Below are 17,198 nucleotides of genomic sequence, written 5' to 3' on the forward strand. Positions count from 1 at the left end.
AAACGCTAAAAAAATCGAATGTGTCGGATGTCCAATTTGACAACGCGTCAAACCTCAAACGTCACCGAAAATTCGTTCAATTATCACGAATAATTATGCAGAGTTAACCAAAGCAAATTTAGATAAAAAAAATAATTATGTCCAAATTAAATCAATACACATGTCATTATTATATTTATTAATTCTAAACTTGGTTGATGTTGTTTATTTCTAACGCAGCGATATTACCTTATTTCTACCTACAATATATGACAGACGAAGCTTGGAATTGCACGCGAGATGATATAAGAACGTACCCTGTGTGTGATTATATAGTTGGGTTGGTTACTTTAGTTAGTTTCGTCTCTTTGCTTTGCATACATTACAAAGTTCTCTAGTTAAAACTTCTAAGAAATATTTATAGCATTTTAATTGTGTCAATTGCCTTCCAATCAAGTCAATTAATAAAACTACCGACACTTTACTACTGTCGGTCCTGTTAAGAAAGTTTGTTGCCGTTCAAAAGTTTTGGTAAAATTACTCAGATATAGATTGCAGCAAATTGTTTAAAATAAAGTAAGTATGAAGTATATTGCTTTAGGTTAGTTATGAGTGGAAATTTGAAAACACAATATTTATTATAACCTGATATGACTGTGACGAATAAAATTGATTGGAAGAGGTTATTTTTTCAGGACGCAATGGAATTGCAATATAAAGTACAGAATTATGATTGGGGTAAACTGGGCACAGACAGTACAGTTGCAAAATTTTTGTCCAGTGCTGACCCAAATGCTACCATAGACCTAGAAAAGCCTTATGCTGAATTGTGGATGGGGACACATCCTAATGGCCCTTCTCTAATCTTGGAAAGAAATGTGTTACTGTCGGAGTATATTAAAGATAATCTGGATGCCATTGGGCCAGCAGTGAAGAGGAAGTTTGGAGTGGCCGTGCCCTTTCTGTTTAAAGTCTTGTCCATCCGTAAAGCCTTGTCTGTGCAGGCTCACCCTAACAAGGTATGAAAAATATTAAAATGACACATATTGTCTTAAACTTTTAAGGTTGTAATTGATATTTATTTTATTTATTAGAGTTTAGTTATTCTACAGAGAATTTTAATGTTTTGATATACCTATAATGTTTAAATTTAATTTAATTTTTCTTCTGTAGACCCCTTCTGCATAAAAACCTCCTCCAACAGCGAAAGTCAGTTAATATGGTTAATTGTTCATTGATTTTGTAGGAACAAGCAGAGGAGCTCCACGGAAGCTTCCCAGATTTGTATAAGGACCCCAACCACAAGCCTGAACTGGCCATAGCATTGACACCATTTGAGGCTCTCTGTGGATTCCGACCGTTACAGGAAATTCAAAATCATCTCAGAAGTAAGTTCTGGATACAACCTTACTTTTCGTTCTTATAGAGCGATGTTACATTGTCTTGGTAAAGTAGCAACAAATAATCTGTCATATTGTTTAGATACATTTGCATTCTTTTTTTAGCAATTTCTCTAAAACGGCTTTAGCGATTTCAATGAAATTTACAATATAGGGACGTATGAAAAGGCAAATTATATCAAACTAGGGTATGTTTTAAAAATAATTAATTTGCCCGAGTTGTTGCGGTAGACCGGTGTCAATAAAAATTTATAACATATATTAATTGGTATGTGTGTTAACTTTTATATATATATATGGTTGTGATGATGATACAATCATGATATAAAGTTTAATTTCGCGAATTTTAAATGCCTTAAAAAAATAAATATATAATAGATTTTTTGCCCCTAGTATATGTTTTCAGGGTACATGTATGTTAAAATCATATTATAATGTGTTTTTTTTTTTCTGATCTGAACTTGGGAATCATGAGAACTTGGTAATACAACATATACAGTTATCTCTGCAGCTGACTGTACAGATGGTGATTAAAAAAAACTAGGAGGTACTATATGACCAAAGATAATTGATTATAATAGAGAGGTCAAGTTTTAGAAAAAAACATGCTCTTTATTTTCACATACCACTGAATTGTGAAATGTCAACCTTTGACAATCAGAGTTACCGACAAAATGTATGTAGCTGTACAGTACCATCTCGTTTATCTGTCAAATTCAAAGCATGAAATTGTCTTAGATTTTACGCATCTTACTCAATCAATGTATCTTTGATATGACTTGGAATGGTTTAGTTTGACTGTCAATTTTTTAATTTGTCTCACCCTACAAGTTAGATGACCATTGGTAAACAAAAGGCTTTTCGCGAGCAATCTCTACATCCAAAAGTCTTTAGTCAACAGTTAAATGCAGCCTTTTTATAATGATGAATATATTTACGTTTATATTTGCAGAGCTGCCGGAGCTGACTAGAATATTATCAGAAGAAAGTGTGAACACTTTCCTCGCTCACAAGGAGTCTGGGGAAAGTGGCGTTGCTCTGAAGCAAGTGTTCAGCTCCTTAATGACGTGTGACAAGGCTGCGGTAACTGGCAGTTTGCAGAGTTTGCTGGATAGGTTAGAGAACGAAGGTGGGTATTAGATTTAATCTCAATCTGGGTAATTTGGGAGTTGATCAAATTTTGCAACTTAAATGTGACTCATATCTCGGTTTCTAAATGAAGTGATAGCATACCAACGTAACTTTGGTGATAATGGCACATTAAGGTGCTGGTCTGATGATGGAGGCCGAAGATTGATAATAAAAAAAAAATGTTTGAGTGAGCTTGTACTAAATGAATAGTAGAAGATGGCCTGAGAAAAGCATAATCCGCAATAAAAGATTATTTCAAAAATATGTTATTAAAAAAAAACAACATGCAAAGTATGCAAACCAAAGTCTTTTTCAGTACTTTGGTCAACTTTATAATTTAGCTTGTCATTTTAGTATGTGTAGTCTGAATGGGCTGTGTAAAAGACAAGTGAAGAAAAGTTATAGTATAAAAAGCTTGTATCAAAAATTTTATTTTAAAACTTTCTATTTCAGAATCATCCCAATCTTCTCTTATGTACCCGCTGCTTCGGCGACTGCACTCCGAGTTCCCGGGCGACGTCGGTTGCTACGCGCCGTATTTCATGAACTACCTGCAATTGCGGCCTGGCCAGGCCATATTCCTGAACGCTAACTTACCACATGCCTACATTAGCGGGGGTAAGTTTAACCATCTGTTAGAATCATCTCTCTCCTGTACCCGCTGCTTCGGCGCCTGCATAATAAATTCCCGGGTGACATGAGTTGCTATGCGCTATGTTCTATGAATTACCTGTAGCTGCGGCCAGGCTAGGCCATATTCCTGAACGCTAAATTTCCCCATGCCTACATCAGCAGAGTTAAGTTTAAATAACACATATTTCAACACTGGGCAGGCGCAATATAGGACAAGTTCGGGTTTTCTGCGCACTCCACATTACTCGGCCTTGGGCAATTTTACGCAAGCGATGACGTATAGCTCATATCAAGGCCCTCATGAGCTCGGAACTGACGATTTCATGCTCATGAGGGCCTTCTTTCAAAAAAGCAAGAAATAAATTTATTAACGTATAACAACTTTGCCAAAATAGACCCGAAAGGCTGACTAACAAAAAAACTAGTGTAATATCAATAACATATTCGAACTGGTTTTCCCATGTGAAGTAGGACTGTTATGTATGGCGGGGTAGTTTAGGTGCCTGAGGGCCTACCGCGTACATCGAAAATCGAAATTTCTCTATCTCTGTATCACTTTGCGTATATTCATATAGCGATATAAATTTCAATTTTCGATATTCGCGGTAGGCCCTCTGGCTGATCATTAATAAGGTAGTTAAACCAAAAATATTTTTTGTAACAAATTTCTGTCCATAATTTAAAAGCAATTACTTTCAGATTGCATAGAATGCATGGCATGCTCCGACAACGTGATTCGCGCGGGCCTGACGCCCAAGCTGATCGACGTCCCGCGCCTGCTGGAGATGCTGGACTACAGCAGCTACACGCCCGACCACCTGCTCTTCAGTCCGCAGCTGGAGGACGGCAACAGCTGCATATGGCGCCCGCCCGTGCCGGACTTTGCTGTTGTTAAGATTAGAGTGAGTTTATTTACATTGTACAGACAAACAGTACAAGAGATGTTGTAGAGCTGGTAGGGCTGAATGATTTCGTTCGACTTTAAATTTACTAAAATTTAAGACAGTCATAATAGGGAAATGACTACTACCTGCCTGATGACAGTAACACTGTTAACTCTGTATTAGGTACGTGTTTGGCGGTAAGTGGGACTACCAAGTAAACATTGTATCCGAGGGTGCACACATGTTAAACAATATACTGAAAGACGTGAAGGGATCTCAAAGGGAAACCATTTAACATTATGGTTATTTTTGTTATAGTATCATGTAAGAGAACAGATGCCTAATATAAATTTGTCGCGTATGGCATATCCCTTTGTTTATCAAGGTTTGTTACTTCCAGGTGGAGAGCGGCGACAGCTACAACACCGCAATCCGCGCCAGCCCGAGCCTGCTGATAGTAACGTCGGGCGCCGGGGCCGCGTGCGACACGGAGCCGGTGCGAGCGCGGCCCGGCGTCGTACTGTTCCTTAAAGCCAGTCGTCAGCTCACACTCACACCCGACGCTGGGAGCCATCTGGAGTTATACCAGGCGATATGCAACATATAAAAAGCATGTTCCTTTCAAGACTTGATATAGGTGGGTAGTGTCCTAACTATAGACCGCGAGCCAGGAACAGATTTCCATGACCAATCGCCTTCCGGCCGGAAACTGGTATCGTGGTTAACGGCTATGTATGATGAACCCTCGTGGACGTCAGCTGTCGCTCCGTTGGCGGATTGAGGAATGGCAGCCAACGAAACACGTAATTTTTTTTTTTGTCATGGCCTCCCGTTTGATACTTTGTGAGATGATATTTCAGATACTATTGTTAATTAAAAAATCGTCAGCCGGTTGTATCGCGGTAGCAACAAAGTCAGCTGGTCGCATGAACATGTAAAAAATAAGGGCTTTACCTTTTTATGATAGTAATAAAAAAAATATGAAACTTTGCATGTAGCATTCCATCAGGTGTTAAACGTTTACTCAATTTACGCATTACGCATACTTTGCGGACATAAAGTGGTAAGGCGCGTATTTTTTACATATGCATGTTATCAACTGACGGTCTTCCCACCGTGATACAACCGGCTGACTATTTTTTTTAATTCATGATAGCATCGAAACTGACAAAGTATCAGGCAGGAGGCGATGACTGACGATATATGCTCCTGGTCCGCGGTCTACTACAACACCACAATTCGCGCCAGCCCAAGCCTGCTAATAGTAAGGTCGGGCACCGGTGGAAGGATTTGGCTTTTCTCAATCGTTATTCGTCATTCGAATACATTTTGCTCACACCTGACGCTGGGAGCCCCCTGGGGGTATACCAGGCGATATGCAATGTTTAAACATTATGTACTCCATTTATAGACCCGCTATTGACTTGTTAAGTTTGAAGAACTATCTTTAATTTTCCAAACTAAAGGCAATAGTTTTAACACTCTTGTTGAACCCACGTGTTTAATATCACTGGAGATGACAAATTTCCGATTTATCGGAGTATATTTCTCAAATTAAATACGGCTCACGGTCGTATGAGAAAATACTCGAACCTTAGGATTTTATAGGTTTCCCTATATTTTGCTTATGAAATTAGTTATGTCATTCTATTTACATGTTAGTGTTAATTATACATATTAGTTCAGATTCAATTATTAATTTTATTAGCGATTGATTGATTACACGAGTGACGAAAACGGATCACTTGCTAGGAAGAATTTGACTCAAAGTGGCCCAATTTTGTTACTCGTAAATGTGTATTTTTTTAAGTGTAAAAACTAGACAATTATTCGCAACCATATCGCCCTAGATTTTAACATTCCATTCGCTGTTATCGGGATTAACACATTCACTGCCAGACAAAAAACGGCGCACTCCCCAGAAACCGGTGGTCTATAGCTGCGTACAAAACAACCCGCCCAGCGGGTTGTCCGGCATCTGAACAAAGTTCACGAGCGCCCAACAGGTGGGTTCCCGGCAGTGAATGTGTTAAAGTTGTTTGTTCAATCAATGTTAAATAAATCATCACAAAAATAGTATATTTCGTCGTATATTATATTATACATGACTGTTAAATATTCGAACATTATTTTTTATCTCAATATACGCTAAAATATAACCTATTTTGTTTTTATTTCATTTCCAATTATTGATTTTGACGACCGGTCTGGCCTAGCGGGTAATGACCCTGCCTATTATTTATTAGTATTTTATTTTATTCACAAGAACGGTTTTCACCAATTACACTCACTATTATCAAAGAGAATTTGAAATAGAGGTGGATTGTCAAAGAAAACTTTGTAGCCACAGTAAATTTACTGCCATCTTTCGACACATGATTAAAATTTTTAGAACGCTATTTGACTTTGATCCTTATCCTTCACTGATATGTGTTAAATCTGTTAAATGTCTAAAGGTGGCGCCATCTAATAGATCAAAGGCCTTTGCGCCACAATCTTTAGGTTGTCCTCGGTAAGATCCTATTTGACTTGTGGATTCGTGCCTAGGAGTCCGTTTAGTAAGTGAATCATATCACACAGCGGCGAGTGGCGACGAGCGGACGTTGCGCGCGGTCCTGTTCCGTCCCAAAGTTGCAAATATACTTAATACTCGCCGTCGAGACTTGTTAGGAGGTACGACAAGACAGTTGATAATATTGTGCAGTTCCGTGCTGTTAATTTTATTATAAGGAACCTTACACGCAGTAACCAATTGCTCGCAGTCTCTTCGCACCTCTAGGGAGTTAAAACGTAGGACACCGAGTAAAAACTTAGTTGGGTACATGAATGGGTAATATCCATACAACTTCCTGTAAAAGAAGCGCAGGAATGCTTTTTGAACCCTTTCCAACATAATCCTCGCTAGGGCTCCAGACACAGGCGCTGGCCTCCAGTTTGTATCGAACTAGAGCCATATAGAGGAGTTTGATGACGCCAATATTGTGAAAGTCATTTACGTTTCTTGTCACGAAATCTAGCCTCTGATACGACTCCTTCGCTAGGCATTTAATATGCTCATGGGAATGTGCGCTCGCAGTCAAATTTCACTCCAAGGTCCTTGACCGAATTTACACGGTTGAATGCCTGATCACCTAGTATAAGCTAAGCTTATATTGAAAATTAATGGGGCATTGACGACGTGTAAATGTCATTATTTCGCATTTGCTGTTGTTGAAGTGGGGTTTGTTGACGACACTCCATCGATGTACCCGATCTAGATCCTCTTGAAGCCTTAATTAATCCGACTCCTGCTCGATGCCCATCACCAGCTTGAGGTCATCAGCCTATAGCAAGCAATTGGCATTCTGTAGGTCGATCACAAGGTCGTTCTATCCTATGGTCGGTCGTCCTATGAAGGCGATGGTCCCGGGTTCAAATCCTGGTAAGGGCATTTTATTTGTGTGATGAGCACGGATATTTGTTCCTCAGTCATGGGTGTTTTTTATGTATTTAAGTATTTATAAATATTTATTATATATATTGTTGTCTAAGTACGCACAACATAAGCCTTATTGAGCTTGCTGTGGGACTTAGTCGATTTGTGTACCTATGAATATAATATAAATACCTAAGAAATTGTAGATTTTATATTTAAGATTTTGTTGATATTGTAAAATACAGTTTTGTAACATATGCGATTTGCTATGCCCTTATCAGGGTCCATGAGATACTGTATAGGTAAAATACTTAAGTAAGTCACCTGTTGTATGTAGTTGTGACGTGTTCGAATAGACAATTGTCTTTTAAACATGTATTGTCTATTCGAACACGCAACAACTATATACAACAGGTGACTTACTTCAGTTTTTTTACCTATTACTTTATTTTATAACAATTGTATGAATACCATGGTTGCAATAAATACGTTTTTTTTTTACTTTAGTTATTATTAATAATAACTATATAAAGTTTTTATTTAAATATTATATTATATAATGTCCTATAATATTTATTTATAATTTTTCAGACCATTACAAACGCAACAACTATTATGTTTCTTCGGAGTTTGGTAACTACCCAATCTAAATTTTCACGGCACGTTCACCAAAATTAAAAAAAAAAGTTACGGAAGTACGGACCAGTTGGAGACCACCAACACCCACCTAAAAGACCATAGTCAAATTTCGTTATCTGGCTCTCCATACCTCGAATATGCAAGAGTGATAGAGATGCAAATACGAAATTTCGATATTCGTTGTAAACCCTCTGCACCCGAGTCTCAACGTATGCCTTGACCACCTAGCCAGTCAATTGCTTGATATTTTCATGGAACTATTGCCGGCAAATAAATACTAAATTTGATAGTTTGCGCAATACACAAAAGAGGAAAGGAACAAAAACAAGTAAAAAAAGCGGCCAAGTGCGAGTCGGACTCGCCCAAGAAGGGTTCCTTTATGACGTATTAAAAAAAAAAACTTAAACTACTAGATCTCGTTCAACATTTTACCACTTTGGACACACATTTTACCAATTTGGTAGTGTCTCTCGCGCAAACTATTCACTTTAGAAAAAAATTATATTAGGAACCTAAATATCATTTTTGAAGACCTATCTATAGCTACCCCACACGTACGGGTTTGACAAAAAAAAATTTTTTTTTTAATTTTATGACGTATTAAAAAAAACTACTCACTCGATCTCGTTCAAACCAATTTTCGTTAGAAGTTTGCATCGTAATGTATATCATATATTTTTTTTAGATTTTTCATTCTGTTATTTTAGAAGTTACAGGGGGGGGGGACACACTTTTTTTCACTTTGGGAGGTTCTCTCGCGCAAACTATTCAGTTTAGAAAAAAATGATATTAGAAACCTTAATATCATTTTTGAAGACCTATCCATAGATACCCCACATGTATGGGTATGTTGAAAAAAAAAAAATTTTATTAATTTCATGACGTATTAAAAAAAAACTACTTACTAGATCTCGTTCAAACCAATTTTCGGTGGAAGTTTACATAGCAATGTATATCATATATTTTTTTTAGATTTTTCATTCTGTTATTTTAGAAGTTACAGGGGGGGGGGGGGACACACTTTTTTTCACTTTGGGAGGTTCTCTCGCGCAAACTATTCAGTTTAGAAAAAAATGATATTAGAAACCTTAATATCATTTTTGAAGACCTATCCATAGATACCCCACATGTATGGGTATGTTGAAAAAAAAAAAAAATTTAATTTCATGACGTATTAAAAAAAAACTACTTACTAGATCTCGTTCAAACCAATTTTCGGTGGAAGTTTACATGGCAATGTATATCATATATTTTTTTTAGATTTTTCATTCTGTTATTTTAGAAGTTACGGGGGGGGGGGACACACATTTTACCACTTTGGAAGTGTCTCTCGCGCAAACTATTCATTTTAGAAAAAAATGATATTAGAAACCTCAATATCATTTTTGAAGACCTATCCATAGATACCCCACACGTATGGGTTTGATGAAAAAAGATTTTTTGAGTTTCAGTTCTAAGTATGGGGAACCCCCAAAATTTATTGTTTTTTTTATATTTTTGTGTGAAAATCTTAATGCGGTTCATAGAATACATCCACTTACTAAGTTTGAACAGTACAGCTCTTATAGTTTCGGAAAAAAGTGGCTGTGACAGAATCGGACAGACAGACGGACATGACGAATCTATAAGGGTTCCGTTTTTTGCCATTTGGCTACGGAACCCTAAAAAATACTGTAGAGGATACATTCATACCTACAGATTTCCCCTTCACTTAATAAAATGACAAAAAGAAACTCATCTTGTTTTACAATGTCGGGTATCTAAACAGTAGCAAATGGCTCGGAACGTCTATCTTGTGTAAAGACTGTACGAGCGGAACTGATCGTATTAGCTCATAATTATATACGTTTAGCTCAGCTACTTCTTATTCCATTTCACTTGATTCATAAAAACGGAAAGTAGGTAGAATTAATGTTGTGTTAATTCGCTTTATTAATTTTATCTACATCTACGAGTATATCATAACCTCCTTATAATATATTCAGCGGGCTAAGCACGGTCGCATTTTTATCGCCTGTCACCATGCCTGTCACGTTCTAACAGTTATGTAAGTGCGAAAGTGACAGGCACAGTGACATATGATAAAAATGCAACCATGCTGCCACCGCAGTAGGGCTAAGATGGTCGGCTCTTTATCATTTGTCTCCATACCTGTCCCGTTCTAACAAATATGTAAGTGCGAAAGTGGCGGGCATAGTGACAAGTGATAAAAATGGAACCATGATGCCGCCGCAGAAACGATAAACTAACGGCCTATATTTCACTCAATTGCAAACAATTTTGTCAAATTTAGCATGTTACTTGAAGTAGTTTGTCTCTGGATAAAAAAAACCGGTCAAGTGCGAGTTCGTTTTTCTCGCGCACCGAGGGTTCCGTACAAAGTTTGAATTATCTCGTGTAAATAAGACTTTTGATCAGAAGTACCTATAATAAGTATAACTTGTCTACAGCGCCATCTATCGGCAAATTGTCTAATTTGCGCTATGTAATGAACGTATGTTGCTTTTTCGAGGATAATTCTCTATCATGTACTTAAACCGATTTAAAAAATTGATCTTTTATTTGAAAAAAGGTGTCTCTAATGTAATCTCATATCAATTTTAAGTATAATAAACACACGGAAAGTTGGTCAAATTGCAAACTGAATTCAGAAATGCTTTTTGTTAATAAGAAAAAGTTACCAAGATAGAGGTCTAATTAATATTTATAGTAATGTTAATATTATGTAAAAATATCATAATTTTTCTTCGGTAAACTTCGGTGATAGGGGGCGTTTTTTTTTTCACATTTTCCTCCATAAATCAAGTTTTTTCCACTATGAAAATAAAAGAAAAAATTTCTCTTTCAAATGATACCCCATTGACCTAGTCACTACACTTTGAAATTCTGCCCCCTCTTCATATTGGCCAATTTGGCATAATTAATAAAATAAAATAAGAATAGTTTCAATGTGTCTGGGTTAGCGTTGTTCATAACTATTCCTAGACAGACGGACGGACGGACCGAGTCGCACCATAGGGGTTGCTTTAGTACCTTTGGGGTACGGAACCCTAAAAACAACGGATGCGTGACATGCGCGAATAAGTTTGCATTACCGCCATTTTGCCGTTTAATTAAAATAGATAAAATTACTTGTTTAGTTGAAGCTTATGATATTCATGTAGATAAAGCAGTGTATGTAATGTAACTGTACATAATAGCCATTAAAATACTCATGTGATCCTTTTGTGAAACTCAAATCGTTCCTTTCTCGCATAAACTGCTAATAATTTACAGCAAGAAACATTCTCCTGTCACGGAAGTCAAGTAAAAGCATTTGTTTTTTTCGAGATTTGAACCGACTACCTACTGCATTATCGAAGCACTCCATTCTCACAACTGAGCTACCGGGGCAACCACCACGGGCGTAACCAGCAAGTGGCTTGGGGGGGGGGTTGGCATGTTACCTTCACCGGAGGCCTAGGGAGGGGGGGGGCAGACGCTGCAGAGGGGCATACATTGTATGTAAAATTTGAGCTCTAGGGCTGCCTGTACCTGCCTACGCCCATGTCAACCACTGTATTCGACGCAATGCCATGCATGATGTAATTTTGTCAACTTTTAAAGGCACCTAGAAACAATTTCAGAAGTGGCAATCTAACGCAATTACGAGTGCAATGCAGATTGGCTTTTAACTAATTAAGGTTCATTGAGGAAACTAATTCTCGTCAAACCTGTTTTTAAAAAGGAAAAAACTGACACTAGACGCAAACGGCCTCTATTGACGCGCCATCCGTTCCATGTCCTTATTAAACAGTTTGATCTCTTTTAACCATCTCTCTCTTCCATTAAAGGATATGTCGACATCTACGCAGCGCAAAAACATACTTATTACAACATATCTCAGCACGCCACAAATAATTCCAAGTTCGCTCTGCATTTCGATAAATTTATGACATTTATTATCGCACGATTTCTCTTAACTTGGACTGATTGATACATTTCAATAGCTCGAATTCTTTTAGAGACATAAATTTAGTTCTGAATTCGATAGCAATTTAATTGTGTTTATTTGAGCGGGTTATTCGAATGACTATCCACTTATCTTGATCCTTATAAGGCTGCCCAGCGCCGCGAATGTCTAAATATCGACACATGTGAGTTGCGACATTTCTGATCGATCCCGTTAATGTAGTAGGTAAACTGCAATCTATTCATATAATACCAATATAATAGATAAACAATTTGGTTTGATTTTAGTGTAACATACAACACCAATCAAATACTGACAAAAATAAAATAAGATAAACTTTAATTTAGTTTAGCGTTGACCTACCAACAAATTGGACTGATGATCTGTTGAAGACCGTGGAAAACCGTTGGATGAGATTGTTGAGCATATCTATGGGGCCTGCATTTTTCCAGCAGTTAGGGACATTCCGTCGGATATGATGCTTTTTTTAATACCACGGCGGTGGCAAACAAGCATACGGCCAATCCGATGGATGGCAGATGGTGGTGGTTGATGATGATGGCCTCTAGTCAAAATGGCGCTTTTTCTACTCGTCGACTGTAATGGTTAAGATTTCGTATACCAAACTATAATTGCGTACTTTTCATGTATGGGCTCCCAACTCAACTATAATATTAATTTCGATATGTTGCAGTGAACCATTAAATAAATACCAATCACGTGCCGCCGCGCTCCCATAGAAAAGACTAAACGGGGGTAGAGTGGGCGTCGGCTTCGCGCGTTTATGTCTTTTATACTACATTTTTATCTACTGAGATACTTACCAATTTTCATTAATTATTTAGGTTTTATAGTAAAAAAATGTAGTATTTTAGATGACTCGTGGAAAAAGTAATAAAATAATCAAGCTTTTCAATCTCGTATCAGACTTGGGCAACTGTGCAAGCTTCGTTGCCTAAACACGGCACTCGACTGAATAGCTCTATATTATATCACGATTGTATAAAATACTACGTTTTGTGTTAATACTTAAGGCGCCCAGAAGGCCGAAAATAAAATACTGTTCGAATTGAATATTTAAAAATAAAAGTACAATTGTATATATCCTATTTCACACACCTGACAAAATAAACAATACAAGGAGTACATAAGTAGGTCCTTCTGATATTACCAGGTATCTACTCGTACTATGTAGGTATTGTAAGTAACTATTACGCTAAACTGTGGGAATAAAAAAATTGAAGCGCGAATGATTCCACATTATTTCGCAGCTTATCTTCGCGGTAAATTTGCATTCGGTTGTTAATTAATAGGACAGTTTCGTAACGATTACCTTCCATTTCAAACTCCTATCTTACTCGATTGTATCATTGAAAAAACAGCTTTTTCACGTAGAGCATAAGATTGCTAATTACAATAAAAAGAAAGCGTTATAAGAGATTTAGTGGATGAGTTGTTACCAAATTTTTCGCGCAGTCACTTTTCGGACGATGTAACGCTTGAAGGTTGCAGACATCTTTAGTTGGTAACCACAATAATGTAATTGTTGCTGAATGTTTAACAAGAAAGAGAAATGAGTGATGCGAATCTAGCTTAGTAATCTACTTTGATTGAATGTTTTGAAACCTTGAAAAATAAAGATCGTCTAATTTTCAGATCTTTTGGATCTTCTGATCTGATCTTATTGAAAATATTTTTTGTATGTTAAAAAATGATATTCTGGGTTAACAGATTTTTATCACCTGTCGCTATGCCTGTCACTTTCGCACTTACATACTTGTTAGAATGTGACAGACGTCAGAAAAAAATCAGAGCGTTAATAGATTCATAGTATACAGTGTGGAAAAAATATATGGGCCCTGCAGTGGCAGCATGGTTCCATTTTTATCGCTTGTCAGTATGCCCGTCACTTTCGCACTTACGTACTTGTTAGAACGGGACAGGCATGGTGACAAATGATAAAGAGCCGACCATCTTAGCCCTACTGGAGGGAAAATGCCTTAAAACCTTAAGTTACTTAGCTCATTTTACTTAAAGGAAACACTATTTTATTTTTAAAAGAATCAAAACTTGTCTCGCCCGGAAATCGAGCTGACTAAAAATCCAAAAAAATACTTTCAGTTACTATTAAAATTTCTCCAAGAAACATTAGATTAGGTTTTACACTCTTCTGTCGCACAAAATATCCATTAAATCGAATATTTAGGACACGAGAATATTTTTACACAAGTAAAATTTAAAAAAATCTTTGAATACGGTCTTAATTGATTTTAAAAATAAAATAATGTTTCCTTGAAGTAAAATGAGCTAGCTTAACGTTTTAAGGTACTTTCCCACCATTAATATTTTCCAGCCTGTATATAACCTGTCGGAATGTAATGTTTATTTTATTTATTTACCGACTACCTAACAAAAAAAATAAGTGACTATATTCTATCTCGGAATGTGGCCTGATGACTGATTATTTAGAGGAATCAAAATTGCGATATAGGCCGCGTTGACACACCTTTTTACTACATACCTACTTAAACCAGACTTACCATTTGAGTCATATCAATCGAACTTGCTTACATTTACGACATCTTATCCTTTCCTTGAGATCACATTAGAAAATTATCTCTATTTGAAACACAACAGAGTCTATATTACATTTGATAATCATAATACTATAAGAGCATGAGAAAGTTAATCAATATCTGATTGTAGATTGCGATTCAGATTTGAATCTGGAGGACCATTTACAAAGCTTACCGAGCGATCTGTTCTGAATTGACCGGCATAAATGTGCCTTTGGATTAGACAGACTTGCTAGAAGTAGGTGATCAAAATGTACAATATATACATTACATATTCAAGTACGAGTGATACGTTTTGTGAATATGTAGGTCAACTGGGCTCGGTTACTATGTTTTAATTCGGCGGCTAGGCTTGTTACTTTATCGCGATAGGATGCCCATGGGATTTGACGAATGGTTGCCGGCGGCTTTGCACTTGACATGTCAAATGTTCATATGAAAACCGATATTGCCTCCGGATTGATAAATTGCGTTGCATTGTTTTGTAATTGCTTTATTTATCTCTAATTATCTGTGTGTACAAAACAACTCTACAAAACGACCTTCTTAAGAATAAAACCCTTTAAGCCGTATATGCCCTTTGTAAATTTCGCCGATGCTTGGTCGAAAACCAACCTTCTATCTCTAACCGATTGGGAGATATTAATATTTGGTTCAACTCCGTACAATTTCATTGACTAAATAAATGCGCTCTACGAACATTTAAAAACTATGCTATGATTTTGAACTTAATATATTTAACACTAATACATTTTATAACTCATTAATAGGGACACCTTGTCAGAACTGCTTCTAATTTACCATATACCCTGCACAAAAGCATTCGATATGCCAATATCAATATTTCCAGTCCGTGATAATCGAATATTACGTATTCTGATTGAGAGTGTGTAACTCTGGCACATGTAGATTGTAGGTGATATAGGTTCAGGTGCCACACCCAGTTGTGATCTACAATATTTTCTGTGCAAGCATAATACTTAAATTCTGTATCAGAGGTGTCTGTGTTTTGAAAATAATTTGGCTTGAAATGAAAGGTTTGATGATAAAATTCAAATCGATTAAATTGCACACAGATTGTTCGAATTAAAATTTAGAAGATCTTAAATTACTACTACTCGCGCTGTATCTGTCTGCTGTCAATTAACGGGGCCGTATACGTAGTCACTCGTTTACTGTTTGTTTACCTACATTTTCATTTTTGTATATGTTCCGATTGGCGAGTATTGTACAGAATTTATCTAGGTCCTTAATATTTTGACTTACATATCCCTAAGTCAATAGTATCAAAAATCCCGGACAAGCCGTGCAGCAGCGAGCTTTGTAAATAATGAACATTGCCAGTCTTATATATTATAGATTATAATGTAACAGCGATAGTGACAGAAATTATATAAGTTTGCGTATTGTCCACTATTATTCAACTAAGAAGAGTAAAATGTATGGCACAGTTAGTACCTAGTGCTTTAATTTCAAGGTACCTATTATCGAGAAAAGTTGCAAAAGGAAGCTAGTTATTAGGTATGTATTATATGTACGCTGGGTGGGAAGGAGGCAAGGTACGCTAACTTTCCACATGGTGCAGATACTTACTGACCATGGATGCTTTGGTAAGTACCTGCACCGCAGACAGAGGGAGGAATCCTCCATGTGCCATGAGTGTGGCGCACCGGTGGACACGGCGCGTCATACACTCGAGGAGTGTCCTACATGGGAGCTCCAATGGGCCACCCTTCAGGCAAAATTAGGAGTAGACCTTTCGTTGCCGAGCATAGTGAATATCATGCTGGACAGCGAGGAGGCATGGAAGGCGATGGCCACCTTTTGTGACGAAATTATGTCGCAGAAGGAGGCAGCGGAGCGTGCGCACGAGAATGACCCTGACGCGCATCCACTCCGCCGACGACGGGCTGGGGGCAGAGCCAGGCGCTATGCGCGCTTGCTGCCTCCGCCGTAGTGGGCTGCGCAGGGCTCCGGGGGAGTCTTTGCGGTTAAAAGCCCACAGGACTGGGGTGCCTGACCAATTGGCTCCCAAAATGTCTGCGGCCTACAGGCCGCCCGCCGAGGCGCACGCGGTCGAATGCTGATAGCGACCCTGCGGCACCCAATCTAAGGCGGAGCCGGCATTCGTTGGTGGTTTTAGACGGTAGTCCTTTACTGGTTAGTCCGTCATCGCCCCTAGTTTCCCCCGGACTAGGTGGCATGCGTAAAAGCATTTCCCCAACGTGAAAAAAAAAAAAAAAAAAAAAAAAGGGTATGTATTATGTATGATACCAGCTCATGCGACCGCACTTAATTGGATAATGTGTCTCAGAACTGATATTGAACGTATTAAATTCAATATATACAATAAAATTAAATTAGATCTTTATTGGCGTGAAAACGCCTCTAAATACATTTAATTGCTCTAAAAAACCTTTAAACGGAGTTTTATTTGCTACATTAGGTGTCCGTCGATAGGTGTTAGTTAGGTACTAGCTATGCTGTATGCTTGTAACTAGGTATATGGTCTAGTTACAAGCCTAGAATAGACCGAAGGGAAAGGAACCTATCCATAAAGGAAAAACATAATTTGTCATTATACAATAT

General features: G+C 37.5%; 2 protein-coding genes across 2 annotated transcripts; both read left to right on the forward strand.

Moving 5' to 3' along the window:
- The first annotated feature begins 317 nt into the window (after window positions 1-317).
- Window positions 318-6,186, forward strand: LOC133515941 (mannose-6-phosphate isomerase). The gene is made up of 7 exons (XM_061848589.1): window positions 318-555; window positions 675-998; window positions 1,226-1,367; window positions 2,332-2,508; window positions 2,964-3,128; window positions 3,843-4,045; window positions 4,428-6,186. Exons 2-7 carry the CDS (start codon window positions 681-683, stop codon window positions 4,632-4,634), a joined length of 1,212 nt encoding a protein of 403 aa, XP_061704573.1. The 5' UTR covers window positions 318-555; window positions 675-680; the 3' UTR covers window positions 4,635-6,186.
- Window positions 6,187-16,185: 9,999 nt separating this feature from the next.
- LOC133516623 (uncharacterized) lies at window positions 16,186-16,566 on the forward strand. Its single transcript, XM_061849637.1, has one exon. It carries the CDS (start codon window positions 16,186-16,188, stop codon window positions 16,564-16,566), a length of 381 nt encoding a protein of 126 aa, XP_061705621.1.
- The last annotated feature ends 632 nt before the right edge of the window (window positions 16,567-17,198 follow it).

This window comes from Cydia pomonella, chromosome 3, assembly GCF_033807575.1.
Source record: "Cydia pomonella isolate Wapato2018A chromosome 3, ilCydPomo1, whole genome shotgun sequence".
In the NCBI taxonomy this organism is placed as follows: domain Eukaryota; kingdom Metazoa; phylum Arthropoda; class Insecta; order Lepidoptera; family Tortricidae; genus Cydia; species Cydia pomonella.

What these genes read in the sequence shown, in the direction of transcription:
- LOC133515941 (XM_061848589.1), top strand. Translation starts at nt 681, where the DNA reads ATGGAATTGCAATATAAAGTACAGAATTATGATTGGGGTAAACTGGGC. An exon ending in TGCAGGCTCACCCTAACAAG is followed by an intron (nt 999 to 1,225) that starts GTATGAAAAATA and finishes TTGATTTTGTAG; the next exon opens with GAACAAGCAGAGGAGCTCCA. An exon ending in ACATGCCTACATTAGCGGGG is followed by an intron (nt 3,129 to 3,842) that starts GTAAGTTTAACC and finishes AATTACTTTCAG; the next exon opens with ATTGCATAGAATGCATGGCA.
- LOC133516623 (XM_061849637.1), top strand. Translation starts at nt 16,186, where the DNA reads ATGGTGCAGATACTTACTGACCATGGATGCTTTGGTAAGTACCTGCAC.